General features: G+C 53.4%; 1 protein-coding gene across 1 annotated transcript in view; it reads right to left on the bottom strand.

Moving 5' to 3' along the window:
* The window catches only part of PTPRN2 (protein tyrosine phosphatase receptor type N2), a 331,806-nt gene that overhangs the window by 172,044 nt on the left and 140,161 nt on the right, over positions 1-19,601 (bottom strand). Inside the window, exons 7-11 of the mRNA XM_081146812.1 lie at positions 19,127-19,363; positions 17,822-17,862; positions 16,364-16,728; positions 14,822-14,908; positions 9,751-9,830 (exon numbers count right to left, since the gene is read on the bottom strand). Of these exons, the coding sequence (XP_081002938.1) occupies positions 9,751-9,830; positions 14,822-14,908; positions 16,364-16,728; positions 17,822-17,862; positions 19,127-19,363 (810 nt within the window). The remainder of the gene's footprint in view (positions 1-9,750; positions 9,831-14,821; positions 14,909-16,363; positions 16,729-17,821; positions 17,863-19,126; positions 19,364-19,601) is intronic.

Raw genomic sequence — 19,601 nt, 5'->3', positions numbered from 1 at the left:
TAAAGACGTAATAATTTAAAAAACCCTTGAAGCTGCTTTATGTTTGTTTTTAAAATAGAAAAATATAACAGCAACACATATTCAGGAACTGGGAAATTAATGTCTTTTCCTGGTTAAAAATAAACAAATGAAGGACAAAGATACATCCTAGGAACCGCATTCTCACTACACTTCCAGAGGCACTTTGGTCTCCGCATGTGCTATTCATCTGATAAAAGAGAAAGAGAGAGAGGGACAGGTCCGGAGCCACGAGACAAAGTGGCAGGAAGACAACTAAACCGCGCAGGAGGGAGGGAGGTGTTCAGTGTGATACGCAAAGGGTGTTAATTATCGTCAGAGGAAACGACAGGTGGGAAGGGGCTCTGAAGCCGGACGCTCTGGACGCAGGGAGACCCTTGAAGCTTCTGTTCCCTTTGCTTCTCACTCCTGTTACAGGAGGTGCGGGAGCCACCCAGCCTCCACCCTAGGGGGCCTCTGGCTGCTTTCTCCCGTGATGAACGGGGGACCGACCACCCTACGACGCCCCACACATTCAAGCCCTGAGGCAGAGAGTTCTATGCTGGAGAGCGCCCAGGACTCGACGTGGACACGCTCGCAGTGGGCGCCCACACCACTGTCCATGGGAAACATGGTTCCCACTGGACGCACTGAACTCAGGCAGGAAATCCCATTTTGTGTCACAGTGATCAGGCCACATAACAGGTGTTTACCCTCAGCTCCCAACGGGACAAACGCACAAACGTATAATCCATGTGCTTATCTACATATAAAATACAGCGCTACGTGTCAGTGAACCAAAAGTGTGCATTATGTCTTTTAAACAAGGCCCTATGAGTGTCTGCGGTGTAACATTTTTACCAGAGTAATACCTCCAGACTGCCACTTGGGCATGGAGCCAGACGGGGGGTCGTGGACAGTGAGAACCTGTCCTGTCCCACGAGGTGGGGGCAAGCACGTAGCCTTGAGTTTCCTGGGGCATCAGACATGCAGCCAGGGCAACTTCAAGTCCAGGTTATGGGTCTCAGGTGTCCAGGTTGCCTCAAATTTAATTTCAGAAGCCATAATTATTTCTAGAGGAAAACAGTAAGAAAGGCCACTTGAAAAGTTTCAGCATTGGGGAGGTGCTATGGGATAGTAGCAAGTCAGGTAACCACGTCAGCTCAGTGAATCCACAATGCGTGTGTGTTAAGTGTGTGTGTGCACGTGTGTGCATGTTTCAGAATTAATTTTTAAGTTGATAATTTTGTATGGCCCTCTCAAATGATGTTATAAATACCCAAATGGCCCTTGGCAGAAAAAAGGTTCCCCAACTCTGTAATCTAGTCAAAGGCGAGTCACCACTGCAAAGCACAGCAGCACACGCCACACGAGCGCTGGTGGACACGTGGGGCAGGACCCCTGGTGTTCTCCATGGCACGTCGGGGAGGGGAGGGAGACACCAAGTACCCGAATCAGTAATTCAGAGAGAGGTGAAGATTCACACACTGTGACTATTTCTAGTGATACCTGTGGCTGTCAGTGTCTGGTCACATCGCCTCACCACCGATTACACACTAGCTCACTTTTCTCCTGGCTGCTGCTGTCTCCCCAGTGAAAACTCCCAAGGACAGGGACTCGCCAGCTCAACTGGCACTTGACAAACACTTGTGGTCAAGAATCCCAACTGGCACCATGGGCCATGGCGACGGGCACCTGCTGTAAGAACGTTGGGGAGAAAGAACAGCTTCAGGAGATTGCGGCCGGTACCACATCGAACAGAGTGAGGGCTTACCTACGAATGTACCTGTATTATGCTCAGTATAGCGTTACTGAAAGGAAAGGTGGCCGGTTTCCCCCGTCAATTGCATGCTTCCATACAAACCAAAACATGTTTCTGAAGGTTCTGGAACCTCCAGTATCGAAGCACGAACCACCCTAAGGTGGAGATAGGGGTGTGGGGCCCGTGGGGGAAGCGAGGGAGGCGGCCTCTGATCTGGGTGTTAATGCCCTGTGCACACAAGTCATCATCCCTGATGATGTCCCCACCACCCCAGTTAAATCACATGTCCTAGACAGAAACGTGGCCAGCCCCACCTGGCCAGCAACAGTGGGATGGGGATGTCAGGGCTTTCATGCCTGCTGCCTGACGTTAAAGGGGTGCTACGCTTTTTAACAAAAACACTCCTTAGCACAACTGTGTCCCCACCATATCCACACGGCAAGGGTGGCATTTGGGCCACAGACACTGCTGAGGACAGAAGGTGTGACCTTGCCTCCGAGGCCGCCCGCCAGGGACAGGCCCATTTTGGAGCACGAGCAGGTCCCCAGGGAGGGAAAACTGACATTTACCAACCTGCCCACAAACCTCTGTGCTAAAGCCCAGGGAGCAAAGGGTGCCGGCCGCCCTGAAACTGGGACCATTCAGAAAAGAGCCATGGCTGCCTCGCAAAGGTCACTCGCCATGAGGCAGACACCAGGCCGTCTCGAAGAACCACAAATAAGCCCATGTAACTGCCCAGGATATAACCATTTCCTAAAATGTAAGAGATGAATGAATTTCCATTCACTCAAAACACTCGCTGCAACCCTGAATGTGCAGGTGGCGGAGTGGGGGAGAATGAAGGGAGGGTCAGAGCTCCACGGGCAGCTGGCGGCAGAATCACCTTCCAGCTCCCACCGTTCTGCAGGCACAGCCAGCTCCACACAAAAGCTGCATTTCCATCTGCCTGGCGACCAGGTAACAGGGAGGAAGGGCTGCTGCTGCTCACGCGTGCAGAAGGGACGGAGAGAGAGATGTGTGTCCCCTTTGTCTCGCTGAAAGCTGTCGGCAGGAGACCCCCCTTCCGCACGAGAGGCTGTCACGTCAGACGAGCTTGTCAGGTGACGGGAAGGCAGCCTGCGATCCAGGAACAGTCCCTGGGCACCCGCGTGGAGACTGTTTCAGAGAGATTATCTCAGACAGCGGAATTGACACGGGAACAAGTTCTCCTATAGGATGTGCGCCGACGTTTCCTGTGCGTTTCTTACCACGAGCAACTGCCTCTGATGTGTTCATTTGCTTGTGGGTTGCTGACTTTTAGAAGATGGTGAACATACACGTGTGGAAATTAGGTTGTGAAGTTACAGGAACAGGGAAATCCCTAACTGCGTCCCTCTAAAAGCAGTGACCACAGGGTTTGTGGGGGATTTGGGGGAAATGCTTAAAGTAACAAAGCGACATGAGTTGGGTTCAGCCGTTCACCACGAGAAACATGCAGGCTCCAGGGGAAGCATCGAGTCTCTGTCCTCTAGGACCAGGCGGGTGCCAGCAAGTCCCTGCCACACGCAGGACCCCACCTGCATCAAAGCTGCTCAAATCACTTAGTGCCCGACGCTCCCCTGACTTTGTCGACACCTACACACACTGTCTGACATGGCAAGAAACACCACGCCTTCCAGAGAAACCCAAACCCCAAACAGTTACTAAATGCCTGGGGTCTAGGAGTAAAATGTTATCACATTTCCTAGTTTCCAGCTTGTTTAAAACTCCAGGTGAAATCCCACATTATTTATGTGAGAGTTTTCTTCAGTCCTTGCCCACAACTCCCAGCCCAAAAAGGAAGTGCTGTCCCCATAAGCAGTTGTCTGAAAATAAAGTTTCTACCACAAGTAAATCTGCATAAAGAAGTTCTTTTCTTCCCTGAAAACCAGGCCATTTACTGTCTGTACGGCCTGAGCACCAGCGTAGACTGGACAGGTCCTCGGCCTCCTGGCCCTGGGCAGCACCCACCTGCGGGAAGTGGCAGCTCCCCTGCCTGCACCTCTAACCTGGGCCCCTCAGCTGAGGATTAAGAAAAAAACAGTAGTGGCCCTGAGCCTGCGCTAGGCTCGGCCCCAGCCCCCCCCGCCCACTCTGCCTCCACCTCAGCTTCCTGACCCCCCAGAACAGATACCCAGGCAGGTCCAGATTCTTCATCACTCTGGGCTGATCCACTACAGCCAGTCACTCAGAACAGGGACACAGGTGCCGGCCTACAAGTCAGGACTCAGGTCGACTCTCAGCCCCACTGACAAGACTGGGCTGCGTGGAGGGAAAGGTGGAGCTGCTGGAGCCAGGTTTAAACTCATCCAGCCTGGCCGGTGTGGCCCAGCGGTTGAGCGTCAACCTATGAACCAGGAGATTGTGGTTTGATTCCTCAGGGCACAGGCCCGGGTTGCAGGCTCAATCCCCAGTAGAGGGTGTGCAGGAGGCAACTGATCAATGACTCTATCATCATTGATGTTTCTCTCTCCCTCTCTCTGAAATCAGTAAAAATTAAAGTAAAAACATATTAAACTCATCCAGTGGAGCCCCTTTTGTTCCCGACTGATCTGCATTTGATACAGTTACTACTGAGGAATGTTGTCCCACAAAGTGGGGCCTATGGTGTCACCCTGGAGGTGTACCTGGTGTCCCTGCCTGCACTCCCTCATAGAGAAACGTGTCAGGGCCAAGCCGCCAGCCTCGTGTCAATCAGCAGGTTCAGCATTAGAGCCTCTGTGTCCCTGTGCCAGAGGAAAACATGGGTGATGGAAGGAAACCAAGCCTGGACAAGGCAGAGATGTCCTCGGCTGCCTGACCAACAAGGGTTGCTGACAACAGACTTCCCCACAGACAGGCCCCAGGGCTTTCCTGACCCAGTGCCAGGACCCACACAGGTCCCACCTACCCCCCTAGGCCAGGTACCATTCATTAATTTGGACAACTCAGCGCAGACATCATGTGCAGTGGGAGCTAGTAAATAGGGCAAGGTCAGACGCACACATGTGTCCAGGAGTAACAAGTGCACGCAGATACTGGTGGGCCCAGAGGGGGGGTGTCTTTCACGTGGCTGGGTGCTGTGAAGCCTCTCAATAATAACATCAGAACAGTTCTTGGGTCAGGGTCCTGAGCTTGGCAGGTGCACCTCCAGCAGAAAGGCCCGCCTGAGGTGCTCCTCAAGGCTGCAGGACGAGGTCCTGAGGATGGCCAGGGGTCAGGGGTCAGGGGCGGCTGGGCTGTGGGAGAGCCCGGCCACTCAGACCCTCCAACGCCCCAGGCCCAGACCGACGTCCAAGCCTGGGTGCAGCAGCCACAGGAAACCCTCGGCTCTGCTGCTTTCGCCTGCCGGTTGCCATGGGGACTGGTGCTTGTGGGAGTCCCAGAGGCGGCTGCTGACAGACACTACTCTCTCAGCTCAGACAGCCCCGCACTGGGGAGGACAGTGCTATGGGTAGGGTTGGCAGGGTGGAGGGGAGACACTGGTTTCCTGGCCTTAGGCCACACCAGCCCCCCTGCTCACTGCCTAGGTGGCCGGCCCTGGCCCCTTCCTCAGGTCCATCCGGAAGCAGGGTCTGTAAGAGCCGCGCTGTAGCCCACAGCCTGTGTTCAGGAGGAGCGGCCCTACTTGGGCACAAAGATCTTCCGCTAAGATGGTGGGAGAAAGGAGAAGTGCCACTCCTGTGCAGATAGAGGTACGATGACTATGGAAACAGTTACGTCCCCCGTGTCTGGGAAGGACTTAGGTTCAACACGCCTACTAAGTGGGAGAGCTCAGGGTGCAGAGAGCCAGTGGTGAGTTCTGAGCGTCACTGTGAGGCCAGAGCCTGACGCTGGCTCGCACCCAGGGGTGCTCCCATCACTGGGCACAGCTGCCGTCTGAACTCCCACGTGCAGCTCACCCCCCAGCACCACCTCAGTCACCAATGGGGCGGCCAGTGGTGTCCAACCACCGAGCTAGCCCAGATTCCTCAAGCTGGCCGCTGACCCATGGGGCACAATCACGGCCTGCAAGGAGGAGCAGCTCTCAGAATGTGGGCACCAGACCCCCAGGACAGCGTCGCTCACTGGGTGTCCACGTGCACCAGTCCCCCCGCCCCCGCCTGGATGGACACTCACCCGACACTAGACAGTCCTGCAGACCAGTATTCCCATACCTTTTACACAGGAGCCCACTGGGCGTAAGCAAAGAGGGAGTTTGACTGGGATTAGAGGTGGGGTCAAGCCCTTCATACCCCCATCTCCTAGAGATGCACAGGCCCAAATGCAGGTCCCATTTCCCCTCTGAGCATCTACCCAAATGCATTCTGTCTCAGCAAACACCCTCACCCAGCTGACCAGGCCAGAAAGTGTACCCATCCTCCCCTCACCCACCTGTCACCAACACCAGGATGCCCTCCAGCTGGCCCCTCACCAACCCACTGCCTCCGGTCCCTGTCTGTGTACGCAGGGAGCGTGGAACGACACAGTTCCTAGCGTTCAGTCCACCCGCTATCCTAACCGCGCCCTGAGCGTCCACCACGCATTCCTGCACAGGTGACCCTGACGACCATGACAAGTGAGGTCATGCTGCATGTATTATAGGTTATGGAACAGTAATGCTTACATTATATAACATTATGCATAATATGCTGCGTATCAATTATGTTACACATTGTTTATTTTGCTATGTGACGTTACACCACCCTCCCCTGCATCACACGCTGATTTCCCCATTCTCCACCCTCCCCGCAGGGCCAAGCTCTGTCTTGCTTCCCCAGCACCCCACCTTTCAGCGCTGGCACCTGCACGCCTCCAGCAGGTAAGCGCTGAAAGACTAAGTGGGAGTAAGAGGGAGACTGGCCTCCGCTACAAAGACTAGAAGCACCTGCCGCCCTGGCCGGTGCACTCAGGGGTTAGAGTGTTGGCCCGAGCACTGAGGGTCGTGGGCTTGATTCCCAGTCAAGGGCACCTACCTGGGCTGCAGGTTTGATCCCCAGTTGGGGCACATGTGGGAGGCAACCAATCGATGTGTCTCTTTCTCCCCCTCCCCCACTTCCACTCTAAAAAACAATGAAAAAAATATCCACAGGTGAGGATTAATAAAAAATAAAAATTAAAAAGTACCTGCCCACAATCTGGTGAGCACCTCTGCGCACACCACTTACTGTCCTGTCCACCAGCACTTCATGCTTGTGCCCATGTCCGCGAGTGAGGCAGGATTTCCAGAGAGAATCACCTCGCGGAACAGATTCTGAGCAATGGGGACAGGCGCCTTCATCGCTCAGCATCTCCACCACGAGATGTTCGATGGGGATTAATAGCCTTGTGCCTATTCATTACGTTTTGTATCATTTTGTATAAAATTAGCAATATAAACACCCTATCAATTCCCTCCACAGGGCTGTGTCTCCCTTCATTAATAATCGCACAAGACGGCTGCAGAGCAGGGTCATTAAGCCGAGAGGGAACCCAGTGCAAACAAGACTGCCAGGCCAGCTGCAACAACACGGCTGGGACTCCACGCCATCTTTTAAAGTGAGAACCCACAAATAAATTCCTTGTGAGTTCGCAATTCTCCCTTGTTGGCAGGTGAGGAAGTCGGCCTCATGTGGACACTGCCCTCAGGGACGCCACTTCTCCCCATGGCCCCAGACACTCTCGCCAGGCAGACGTGGTCTAGGCACCACTGCTCTGGGTTATTTCTTTTTTAAAATTTTATTTATTAATTTTTGAGAGATACGTCGATTTGTTGTTCCACTTATTTATGCATTCATTGGCTGATTCTTGTATGTGCTTTGACTGGGGATCGAACCCTCAACCTTGGAGTATCAGGATGATGGTCTAACCAACTGAGCTGCTCAGCCAGGGCTGGGGTATTCCTACTGCCCCAAAATAAGATCCTTATGTCACAAGCTTACTTTGTACGATCATTTTCCTACTCAGCATCAGGTAATTCATAACATCTTAAAATTATTCGAAATACAAAGGAGCTAATTTTTAACTGTGTATGAACGTTATTAATTTTTCACACATACGAGAAGCAGCTATGACAGCTGACGTGAAAGCATTGGTATAATTTAGCAGATTCGGTATCTGGGAAGTTGCTGACGAGACACCATGTTTCGTGTCTGACTCCCTCTGGAGCAGCAGGGAGTCCACAACACGAACACAGCGACAGTGACCAGAAACGAGGTTTCAGATAACCCACCTCGTTTCCCCAGGAAGCAATAAGGTCAATGAAAGGCCACTGTCAGTGAGTGTGCTGTCATGATTAAGCCGAAAGACTCTGCCCTGGCCGGGTGGCTCAGTTGGTTGAAGTGTTGTCCCATAAACTGAAGGGTTGAGGGTTCGATTCCTGGTCAGGGCACATACCCGGGTCGCAGGTACAATCGACACATCTCACATCAATGTTTCTCTTTCTCTCTCTCTCTCTCCCCCTCTCTCTAGATCAATGGACATACCCTCAGGTGAGGATTTAAAAAAACAGCACACACTTCATTCTGTTTGTCCATTCACAGCATCCTAAGCAAACCCAATTCTGAGAGTCCTATGTCCCAGCCCTGGGATGAATGGCCAGTGTGGAGCAATGGTCAGTGCACAAAAACTGATGCCCAAGTTGACCTCATATGTGCCCAGTGACTGACCACTTGCACGAAGGACCTGAAACTGTAAAATGGATGCTGTGCTGAGAAGGATACAGCCTGCAGCCACAAGGGGCTGAGCCACAAATACAAGATCCCAGTCCTAAATTCTGAGCATTTACAATGACAGGTGCCGACTCCGCCCGCCAGGACCATGAGGCTGCTTCGAGGCAGTGACGACGCTTTGCAGCTCTGAGAACTACACCCTCGGCCTGAGTTGTGATGAAACACGACAGTGAAGGAAGTGGAGGGGTGGTTGGGGGAAGTCAGCTCTCCAGAGATCATATCAGTGAGGTTTTCCGAGTGCAGTCAACTTTGCTATGAATCCTTCTTTAACTAAACATGTTTGGCCCAAAATCAACACTTTCAGCAAACGGGAGTTATTAAGGGCACCGAAATTTCCTACCAGTAAAATCCAGCAGGAACCAGAATGGATCAGAGCAGGAGTTCATCCCACTGATGGGACAGAGCTGCACTGACACCTGTCCACAGTCACCGGGTAGAGACCGTGTTCTTAGATGTCGACACGTGACGTCTCAACAAGGAGAACCAAGCAATCAAACCTCTAAGTCAGCCAAATACTCTGCCACATTTTACATTGGAAAATAGGATATACGTTTCATTAAAAAATAGTCTATACATTTAGCAATCACGGCATTGGGCGAGACAGAGCATCACGTCTGCTGTGTCTGGGCCATGGCATCGGCCACGTCTCTCACAAGCAACCACACAGCAGGTGTGGTGGTCGTGGCTGAGCCGAGCAGAGGCCTGGGAGCCATCAGACCAAGGCTCTGTGATGTCTTCTGTTTTCTCACTAGGCAAAAAGATTGCACACAGCTCACAAAGTTCTCAGTGAGCTAAACCAGACTCCAGGTGGAGGGCAACGCAAACTGCCCCCCCCCCAGCACTTTCCTCCGTGACCTTGGGTTTCCACTCAGTGACAAACGCCAGTCTCATAACTGGGGTCACCCTGCAGGTCCCGGCTGAGTGAGGGGGACTGATAGGGCTGGGTTCTGACCGGGAAGCTATGACTGAGTCGCTTGTTTCTGCTGAAAGCTCCTCATGTTACCTCTATGTGGGTGACAGACATGCGCCTGGAGCTTGTGGGCAGGTATGAAACAGGAAACCAGGAGCAAAACCGCACCCGCTCCATCCACACGCCACCACCTCCCACACACGGGCCTTTGTACCCCAGTGCCTCAGAGCACTGTGACCACCGTCCACCCGAAGTCATGTTAACTGATGTGCTATCACCTCACCATCTTCCCATAAGTATCAGGGTGCCCAGGAAACTGTACTTTAAACCCTCTGCCTGGGGTGCACGTGAGTGCACGTGTGTGCACATGTGTAGTTATGTTGAAAGAACCTTACCTGCTGCCTTCGCCACATCCGTAGTTGTCACATTCTGGATGTTGGCGCCCACTCTGAAGGTCACTGCTGGTCCCAGGACACTGGAAGAGACCATTCAGAAAAGGGTCAGTGCCACCTCTGATAATGCACGGATGACACTCTCACAGACACGTGCACCCAGGGCCACTGCTCCCCACGCGTGACCTCACCGGGTCTCCACGTCCTACACACCTACACCAGGGCCACCGTGTGTGAGCGTGTTCTTGACACTGACTTTGTTTCCATTTCCCAGTGATTCTGCTGACAGCCTCTGCTCTTCTAACACATACAGCGGTGCTCTTATAAAAAATTCAGCCCCAACAGCCCAACAATAACAAGTAGATACTCTTGCGATCGAAAAAAATGTTATGGAAACAGATTTTAGTGTTTGGTTCTCAAGGGAGCAGAAGGAATCGAAAGCAGAAAGGAAAGAGACGAGTATTTTAAAAATCTTTGACAGCAACCGTTTAAAAAACTTATCAAAGTCGTTAAGAAACATTCACTATAAAAATAACTGGCAGGGAATTGGCAGACAGGAATTATCCAAAATTTCCAAAGCTTTTAAACACTATATTGAACATGATTTTGAAAAACACATCACTTATTTTAACAATTTGACTTGTCTGAAGACCTCGTATACTTCAGAAATGTATGTTACATGCACAGAACTCTCAGAATGGAGCAGGATTTCAGGGTTGGTCTCAAAGGCAGGGGACCCCACCCACAGACAACAGCTTTTCACAGACTGACCTCCTCAAATACCCTCTGCAGGAAAGTCCCTCGCTCTGCTCACGTCGAGGTTAATGTCCCTGTCACATCTGCAGGTCCTGCATCTCAAGTGACCCAGCCAAGCCCTGACCCTCTACTCCCACCGGAAGCTCTTCTGGCCCTGGAATGATGGTACTTCCACCTCAGTTCCTCCCCACGGTGACATTACACCTGCCCCCCCTCCCAAAGCCCCACTCGGCCTGACTTCCCCACAAGCCCTCTGACAACAGCAGCACCTCTGTCTCTCCAAGATCTTCTAAGCACCTGACATTTAGCGTTTAAATTGCAGGTTATTTTACAGATCATTCAAAACTTCTGGAGTGGATAGCGGGCTCTCAGGGCAGCGCAACCTTGCCTCCAGGGCCTCATGCTCAAGGTGACAGCCGAAGGCTGCATCTCCCAAATCGGGGGGTTCCTGGCTGTCGGGAGCACCCTCATCCGCTAACGTCCCAGCCACAGGACTTCAGGTTCACAGGTACTTTCAGGGCCCTTCCCACCTAAACCCCATTCCCTAAGTTGAAGTCTCCCTCTGGTGCCCAAGTCCTCTCTGAAGACACCCAGTGGGCTAACGGCCACTCTGAGCCTTCTTCCTACTTCTGCCTCATGTTAAATGTCTTCACAAATCAGGGCGACAGGAGGAGGCCAATGACCACAATTCTGCGCCAGGAGACTAAAGCACACTTTCTGGAAGCTGCCAAGCTCCCCAGGAACCTCTCACAGGTGGAGGGAGGTGTGGGAGTGGGCGAGGGGGTGGGCACCAGGGGAAGGGATGGGGGGACCTCAGGGCTGCTGAGACTGTTAGGGATGGAGCTAAGCTCGGGCAGCCCCGCCCTGGGCACGGAGAACTAACGAGTGTCAGGGCTGTGAATTCCCACCGCTGCACCTTCAGCAGCTGTCCTGGAAAACAAGAGCACTGTGAGCACTGTCTTCTCATCAGTTCGGTGAACCACACACAGGCGGAAACAAAACTGCTTCGTGCATCGGGAGGACACGGAAGATCGATCACAGAATCAGGCTGTCCGGCTGCCCTCAGCTGAGCCAGGTCCTGGGCCGATTGGGGCTCAGCAGAGGTTGTTAGCAGCAGCGGCAACTTGATCCCCGCCTTGCTCAGGAGCAGGTCCCGTGGCGCCACCCACCCGATGGAGCGCTCGAAGCAGCCCCACATCCATCAGCCGGGCGGACAGCCGTGATTAGATTATAAAGTCATAACTGCGGTCGTTGTGCGTCTGCTGGCATAATTACATCAGCATGCTAATGCCGTTTTAATGGTCTCTAATGATGTAATAAGAAATAATGGGATTTACTTGACAGCTACATAACCATTAACAAAGCATATTAGGCATAACTAGTTCTTCCATGAAAACACAGACAATCTCTCAAAGTGCCGGCACGGCCGCTCCCTCTCCTGGAACAATGAGCATGGCTGAGAACTGGCTCCTCCACAGAGCCACGTGGGTCCACACAGAGCCACATGGGCCACACAGAGCCACGTGGGTCCACACAGAGCCACATGGGCCACACAGAGCCATGCGGGGCTGCACAGCATCCCTCCTCAGGTAGCCTCTGCCTATCAGTGCTGGGCGACACACGGGACCTACACTTGGGGCTCAGGAGGGACAAAGCTGACGCCACACATGCACACATATGTATGCATGTGCACGTGTGCGTACTCACATGGGCAGTAATTTAAGACCCTGGGGTGTAGTACCAACACTAACTAGCCAGGACAGTGTGGGGAAGGGGGTTTCAGAGGAGCCTCTGGACCAAGACCCCAGACTTCAGGTCTGAAACATGAACATACCTAAGAGTGGGGTGCTGAGGACACCCCAGCTGGGGCAAGGCCTCTGGGGAAGGACCGTCCTGAGTGCTTGCAGGAGAGCTGTGGACTAGATTCCCGGAGGCCTAAAGAGAGGGCAGTGGTGTCAGGTTTGGCTCCGTAGGAGGTAGGAAGCCCCCAGTGTCCTAAAGCAGGGAAAAGACTGGTGAGTAATGTTAATAAAAGCTCTGGTCTGGCCACCGAGCAGCTGGCTGGAGCTGGGCCTCTCCTGAGAGGTCCCTCCTGCTCCAGCTCCAGAGATAGCAGAAAAGCCAACTTGAGGAGAGGGCAGGGAGAGATTTGGGCAGAAGGAACAGTCATTTCATGAACACTCAGTCACCCTGTCTGGGGAAGGCTGGGTGGGGACTTGAGCCTGTGACACAGAGTCTGCTCTGCCCCCAGGTGCTCAACATGGTACCTGTTACAGGACTTTGCCCTGGTTACATGTTCCCAGGAGGGCGTAGCTGGGACAAGCCCTGAAGGTAAAACAGGTAAACACCTGCTTTATAGACGATACAAGTGAGACCCTGAAGGGAAAGTCACTTCCTGGCCACGCAAATGGCCACCCAAACCCAGGTCCTCTGATTGTGTGTCTCTGTCCTAGCAGCATGGGGACATGGGACAGATGTGCTGAGATGCCAGAAGCATCGGAACACACTCAAGTGCTGGAAGTAAGATTTGTTGCCAACTTCTGTGCACTGTCCCGACAGAGGTAACACTGCGTCCCTGGGGACCCAAAGCAGTGACCACACAGCTTCATCTTGAGGAAACGTGCCTGTCTGTGCAGTTCTTGGAGCACACATGTGAGGAGACACACCCCCATGCCCACGTCCCCTCCACACACCCCTTTCTCCATCCCCACCACAGACGGCTCCACTGCCCACTGCATTAGGGTTACGCAGCCTCATTACCCACCCCCACCCCAGCCACCTGGACGGAGCTTCCTGGAAGTCCTCCCGTGTCCATTCAATCAGAGCCTCCAGGATGCTCCCCAACCCTCTCCCCTCCCAAGTCCCTGGCTCCCTGAATGCCACTGCACACACCCAGCCCCAAGCCAGACACAGCAGCCACCCGATGATGAAACGGGGTATTTCCGCCTGCTGGGACAGCTGCTGCCCTGCCACAGCCCCGAGGCCCAGTCCTCTCAGTCCAAATGTCTGTTCTGACTGTGGAGAAGGAGCCTGCGGGTCACTGCAGGTGTGACTCAGTCCTGCCCTCGCCCCCCCCCCCCGTGTCCCTGTGTCCATCCTGCTCTGCCTCCTGGGCAGGCGCCTCACACCAGGTCCTCCTCCCTTAGCTCCTATCCTGCCCGAACGGGGAGGGCTCCTCCTCACCACCCACCTGCCCAGCCCCTCTTCTGGGCCCTGCTGAGCACAGTCTGCCTTCTCTCCCTTGCTCAGCACTCCTCACCTGCACAGCCCCCTCTGTGCACCAGGTGTGTGCACCCAGGTGAGATGAACACATAGCGTCTCTGGGCCCTCCCAGGGAAGATCCATGCTCGCTGTGTGGGCCCCGCACTCCATGCTGGGCACCTGTCTGCTACCTGTCCTTCAGCCCTCCTCGTCCAGAAGCTTCCGGGCCCCGGGCTGGGCGAGGTGCTTCCCCACTCATGTCTCCTGGGCCCTCCACACTAGCTGCTTGCACACGGTCTGCCTTTCCCAGAAATGGTGAGATATCTGTGCAGGGCGGTGTCACCCCTGCAGTACCCCAGCTCCTGGCACATGGCCAGGTCACAGCAGGTGCTCAGTAAACACCTGCCTGTGAACCACAGGGATACCTGAGCGTCTGCAGGCCATGGTGATGTTCCACGTCCAGGTTCCTGTGGACGTGGGCCCAGTTCAGCTTTACTTTTAGTCCTCAGCAACGCCTGCCGCTGTTGGCTCTGCCCACGCTCAGGCTCTGGGCTGGGCCTGTCGCTGTCTACACCTGCACTCGGTGGCCCCACTCACAGGTTTCCTTTATGCGATGCTTGTCCTCAGTGCTCCCCACATTTGCCAAGAAATAGGAAGAGGCAGCCCTCACGTGACCTGGCAGCATGCCTGCGCCCCTCCACCCTTATGTCATTGAAACACGACAGGGCCCGGCACCCTGCAGGCCCACTAGGTGCTGACTGAGGCGTCCCTGACACGTGCCACCCCCAAGGCTCTGACTCGTGTGCAGAGGGGCGGGTGAGGGCAGAACATTCCGGAGCCTCCTGGGTGATTCTAGGAGCCGCAGGGCTGGGAGCCATGGCCCGGTGGGCCCCGCTCCTGCTGATTATAATTCCTATAATTACACTCAGGTTACAGCTGTGTTTAAATAACTCACCAACCCCACTGGAATTTTCCTTTCATTTCTTCCCGAAACAGTTTCTCGCTGGTGTAATTGACAGGAACCACAGGCACACAGGTCTCTCCCTCGCAAACCAATTTATGAAGTGGAACCTGGTATGGCTGAGAATAAACCCCGAAGGCCTGTGCCCACACTCACTCGGTGTCTGCAGCGATGTTGGTCGGCACCTCGAGCAGACGTGTGATGTCCTCCAGCAACTCCTTCCCTTTCTCCAGGCTCAGGGGGCTGTGGAGGAACAGAGGGGGCAGTGTCGCCATAGGGAACTAGCTCGTCAACACCTGAGGAGCTGAGGGCCCCACATGCTCCCACCCGCCTGGGGCTCTGACAGCTGCCCCCTGCTGTATTCCTGTCACAGTGACCGGCTCAGGCCACAGGCATCAGGGGCTTCTTCAGCCACCATGAATCACCTGGATTTTCCGGCAATAAGACAAACAGTTCAGTGCAAATGGGATTGTCAGGACATGAAAGGGGCCAGAGATGCAGCAGCGGGCTCAATCTCAGCCTCAATAAAAACATAATACAGAGGGGTGAGGGGACGGGACAGAAACAGATGCTGAAAAGCAGACCTCAGGTGGGAAGGCAAGTGGACAAAGGAGACACATTTTTAAATGGATTCATTTCTAAAGTGAGTCACAGGGCAATGAGAAGGTGTTTAAGTGCCCCTGAAAGGGTAGGCAATGGCGCGGTGGACGACCCACCTGCAGGGGCTCACTGAAAGGGGGTGTACATTCCAGGATGACCCCCCAGCACAGCAGCACCACGTAAAGAGGTTGTTCAATGTTCCAGTGACAAATCCCAAATCCCAGCACCCAGTTCGTGAATCACACATTGCCTGGGAGGGGCTGCTAGGGACACCTTGAAGGCACATTCAGTTGGATGGTGATATAAACACTGCACAGCCCAGTTTCATCCTAGCGACTGTCCTTCCGTCCTTCCTCACTCCTTCAGCAGGGGGCCCAGCGCTGACTTGGGAAAGGGAAACAAAGACCGAGCCCCTGCTTAGTGAGGACACAGGCAGAAAGTCATCAATGAGTGAAACTGAAAGTGTTGCTGTGGGTTGAACTGTACCACTGAGAACTCACACGCTGGGACCTTAGGCCGCGTACCAAGGTTACATCTGCGGCACGGTGCGAGCCATTGGCCCTTCCCCCCTCACCGTCACAGGCTGTCAGGACTCCAGGCAGAGAGTTGGACAAATGGATGGTGCTCATTGTGCTAAAAACGAGCATGCAGTTATTTCTATTTTATTTCTAAAATACATGGCCATCATCTGTCATTTTGTGGCCTGAACTTCCTTAGAAAGCAGTTGGAGTTAATCTCCGAAATCAATGGATGGATCAGACCTGTGCAGTTTCATCTGTCTGCCTGTGACAGCTGTCACCCCCGTCACCTGACGCCCAGTACTGCCGCGGAAAGAGAGACATGAGCACTTAGTGGCGCGGGTCAGAGCTGGGTATTTGGAGGGCGCCTCACTGCCGGCCCGGCATCTGGTGATGGGAGGATTTCAGAAGCCAGGCAGTGTCTCCTCTAACACGTTCCCGTTTGGAAGCTCAGCAGCACGTGAATGCCACTGTTAGACTGTTTTGACGGGAGGTGCTTCCAGGGACCTACCAGACAAGCAAGACAGAAACTACACAGCCACTCGGTGGGTCACGGAAAAAAGACCAGAGCTCTACTCACTCATGGTCTGTCACGATGTAGCCATGCTCCTCTTCGGGAGACTTGACCTCCAGCCGCAAGCCCTCACTGGGGCCGCTCCGAGCTCCTGCTCTGAGGCGCGAGTCCTCCCGCGAGGGCCCGGGGACCCAGTGTGGGAACTCCCTGAATCCGTCAACCTGGGACTCCATATGCGGCAGCCTCCCCAACAGCTCTTTGGAGTAGGTCTGACTCTTCACATTTTCCACGCCGGCAGTGTCCTCCTCGGAAGACAAGGAGGCTTCAGGGTCCTCTGATTTCTTGGTCTCCACAGCAGGTGGGGCTCCCAGTGGGAGTCGAGACCCAGGGTCCTGCAGGATGTCCCCAAGGCCAAGGCTCGCAAGGTTGACCTAGTGGGAAAGAAATTCACATGAGATGACATCTAACAACGAAGGGACATTTGTGACGAGGTCATCACATGGGATAATGACAGGCCACTGGAAACGGAGAGTTAACAAGTGCAAAGCATTTGCAGCCCATGTTTAGAATCACATCTAGATGAGAAATTTTCAACCAAGCGGAGGAAGCGTATCAGGATCAAAAAGGCACATCCTCGGGCCTTTGAGGGGAGGGAAATGGTATTCTCACTGCAATGGTGTTGTGTGAGAAAACTTATTAAGTAACCCTACCCCTACCCCTAACCACTCGGATAAATGGGCAAGAGAAGTTCTAACCACAGTTCTTTTTTCCACACCACCACAACTGAGTCATATAGCCATGTAAGCCATTGTCGTTGCTTACGAGTTTCTTTTCTGCACCCTTAAGACCTGTACTAATGAGCAAAGGGTCTTACGTAGGAAAAACCAACAAGCCCCTCAGTGAGGTGTTAACTGTGTCTAAACCCCTTTCCAAATTCCCTTCTCACAGGACAGAGAGGATCCGTTTCTGAGCCACACAACCCACGTGTTACTAAGGCCACTTGAAATGTGGTGAGCACAGCTGAAAATGGGATTTTTCCTTAATTTTAATGAATTTAAGTTCAATCAGCCGCACGTGGCTTGTGGCTGCCACACTGAGTGGTGCAGGTGCAATGATCCAGAGCCTGTCAACGTCCCTGTTAAATGAACCTTGGAGATCAGCACACGGGACAGTTTCACCTATAACAAGGTGGTATCATGTTACCATCCACACCCTTGGGTGGGGAAATTCCAAGGAATGTTAATTTTCTTCTTTTATTCACCATTTTTTCATATTTCTACAATGGATCAATATTACTATAAAATCGGAAAACAGATATTAGTATGTATCTAAACATGCACAATTTTGCATGTACTGTTTACACTTTTCTAAATTTTGGAATTATGAGGGTTTCCCACCCTTTCCTTGAAAATCAAAGCGAAACAAAACTTTGTATTTCATGAACATTCCCCAGCCATGAACGAAACGAAGACCAGTAGAGCGCTGGGTTCAGCATGAGGCAACGTGCAGAGGCGTGCATCTTACCTCTCCGTGAACTCGAGCATGGCTGTCCTGCACTCTGGTGCCTGTGGGAGACAGGGGCGTTATCCAAGTCCTGGTTGGGATGTCATCATGGGTGTCGTAGCCACCGAGGGGCCTTCTCGGCATGATGTCACCATCCTCATTTCTACTAGAAAGTACCTCTTCCTGTTAAACTCTATAAACTGCATGGAAGAGGAGGGGCTCTGGCTAAACAGTAAATGTGAAGCCAGTCGGAAGCACACTCTAGTTCCCAGACCTGCGTGTTTCCCGAGTGTCAGCTCACACAGGAAACAGCCATGGCGCCAGCACAGTGAGTAGTCATGAAAAAGGGCAGTGAAGCGTCTGACCTGAGCCTTCTTGTGAAGGTGTCTCTTGAATGCACTGACAGCTGTTTCTCTGTGGCGGCCGCTTCCCGAAACCAACACCCTGCCTGCGATACACTAGAAGCACCACTCACCTTGCCCTCCTGAACACAACCACCCCACCCAGGCACCTTCCAGACCCTCCAGCCCTCAGGGTGGGTGGGAGTCCTCTTGATCACTGACTGCCTCGCAAACGCCTTGTCCTGGTGGAGCCGGTACCTATTCCTACGTTCTCGCTTCGAGTCGAGCGACATGCCAGCTTCCATGCCAGCCTCTGTCCCAACACACAGAGACAGACATGCACCCTCCACCTGTGCTTCTGGCACACACTCTTTGTGCACCTACTGTGTGCATGCTTCAATGTAGCTCCAACTCTGAGAAGCAATAAGGCACAGAGAAGGCCAGTTGTCAGGGGAGCCCAAGTCCACCCACGGGTCAGGCGGCTGTGGGGTGTGTGTGAGTATGTGCATGTGTGCACATGGTGCATGTGTATATGCACTCTGTGCAAATATGTGTGTGCATGTGCACACATTCATGAGTTTGTGTGACGCGTGTGTGCATGCATGTGTATGTGTGCTGGAGTCAGAGGACCTCTGCTCTTTCCCTGGAGCAGCCTCAGGTAGACATTCAAATGAACCCCTTTCACTTTATTAGTCAAATATTTGATGACGATCCCTCACACACAATCCAAAAACACTTTCTGTCTAGTTTCCTCTGTCTCTGAATCTCAGCACAGGAATTCCGTCTCTCACAGACAGCAGTTTGCCTTTCGACATGATGGCTCTGGCGGCCGCCTGCCAAAAAAGCTTTCAGACAAACTCACGGATACAAGTCCCCGCCCCCTGCAGAGAGGATGCACCGCAGCTTGGGAGCTGGCTTCCTGCTGCTCTACAGCCTGGTGCTTCCCTTCCACCACAGTGTGAAAGACCAGGACCTGGGCGCTCACCTTGAATGCTGTCCCCACGCTCGTCGCCGACTTTGAACAGAGCTGCTTCTGAGCTGCCTGCCGGCTCCCCTGGCTTCCCTCCAGCTCCTCTCCAGGGATCCCACTCCCCCTCCGTGCCCACACCGTGCACGGTGCCAGCAGTCACACGGGCCACTTTGTCGAGGTCCAGGGGGCCCACCGTCTCCTCATCAACGTGGTGTTGTCTCGGGTCCTTCAGGAGATTTTGCACACGTGCTCCTAGAGGCACATACACAAATGCAGATAAACTGACGTGTCTGGAGCCTGAGCGACAACCCTCCCACCAGTGACAGGCACAGGCGGTGTTCCTAAATACTTATGTTTGTTGAATCTGAATCACACGTGACCCTCTAACCACTACCATGGCTCAGTCTTTAAAGAGTAGCGATGGACGGGGGACCCACGGAGGAACTGTGAGCAGACACGTGGGCCGATTGGGATGGGAAACAGGACCTTG

The sequence above is a fragment of the Miniopterus schreibersii genome (genome assembly GCF_964146895.1).
Source record: "Miniopterus schreibersii genome assembly, chromosome: 9".
In the NCBI taxonomy this organism is placed as follows: domain Eukaryota; kingdom Metazoa; phylum Chordata; class Mammalia; order Chiroptera; family Miniopteridae; genus Miniopterus; species Miniopterus schreibersii.
This window is presented reverse-complemented; position numbering and strand designations above follow the sequence as displayed.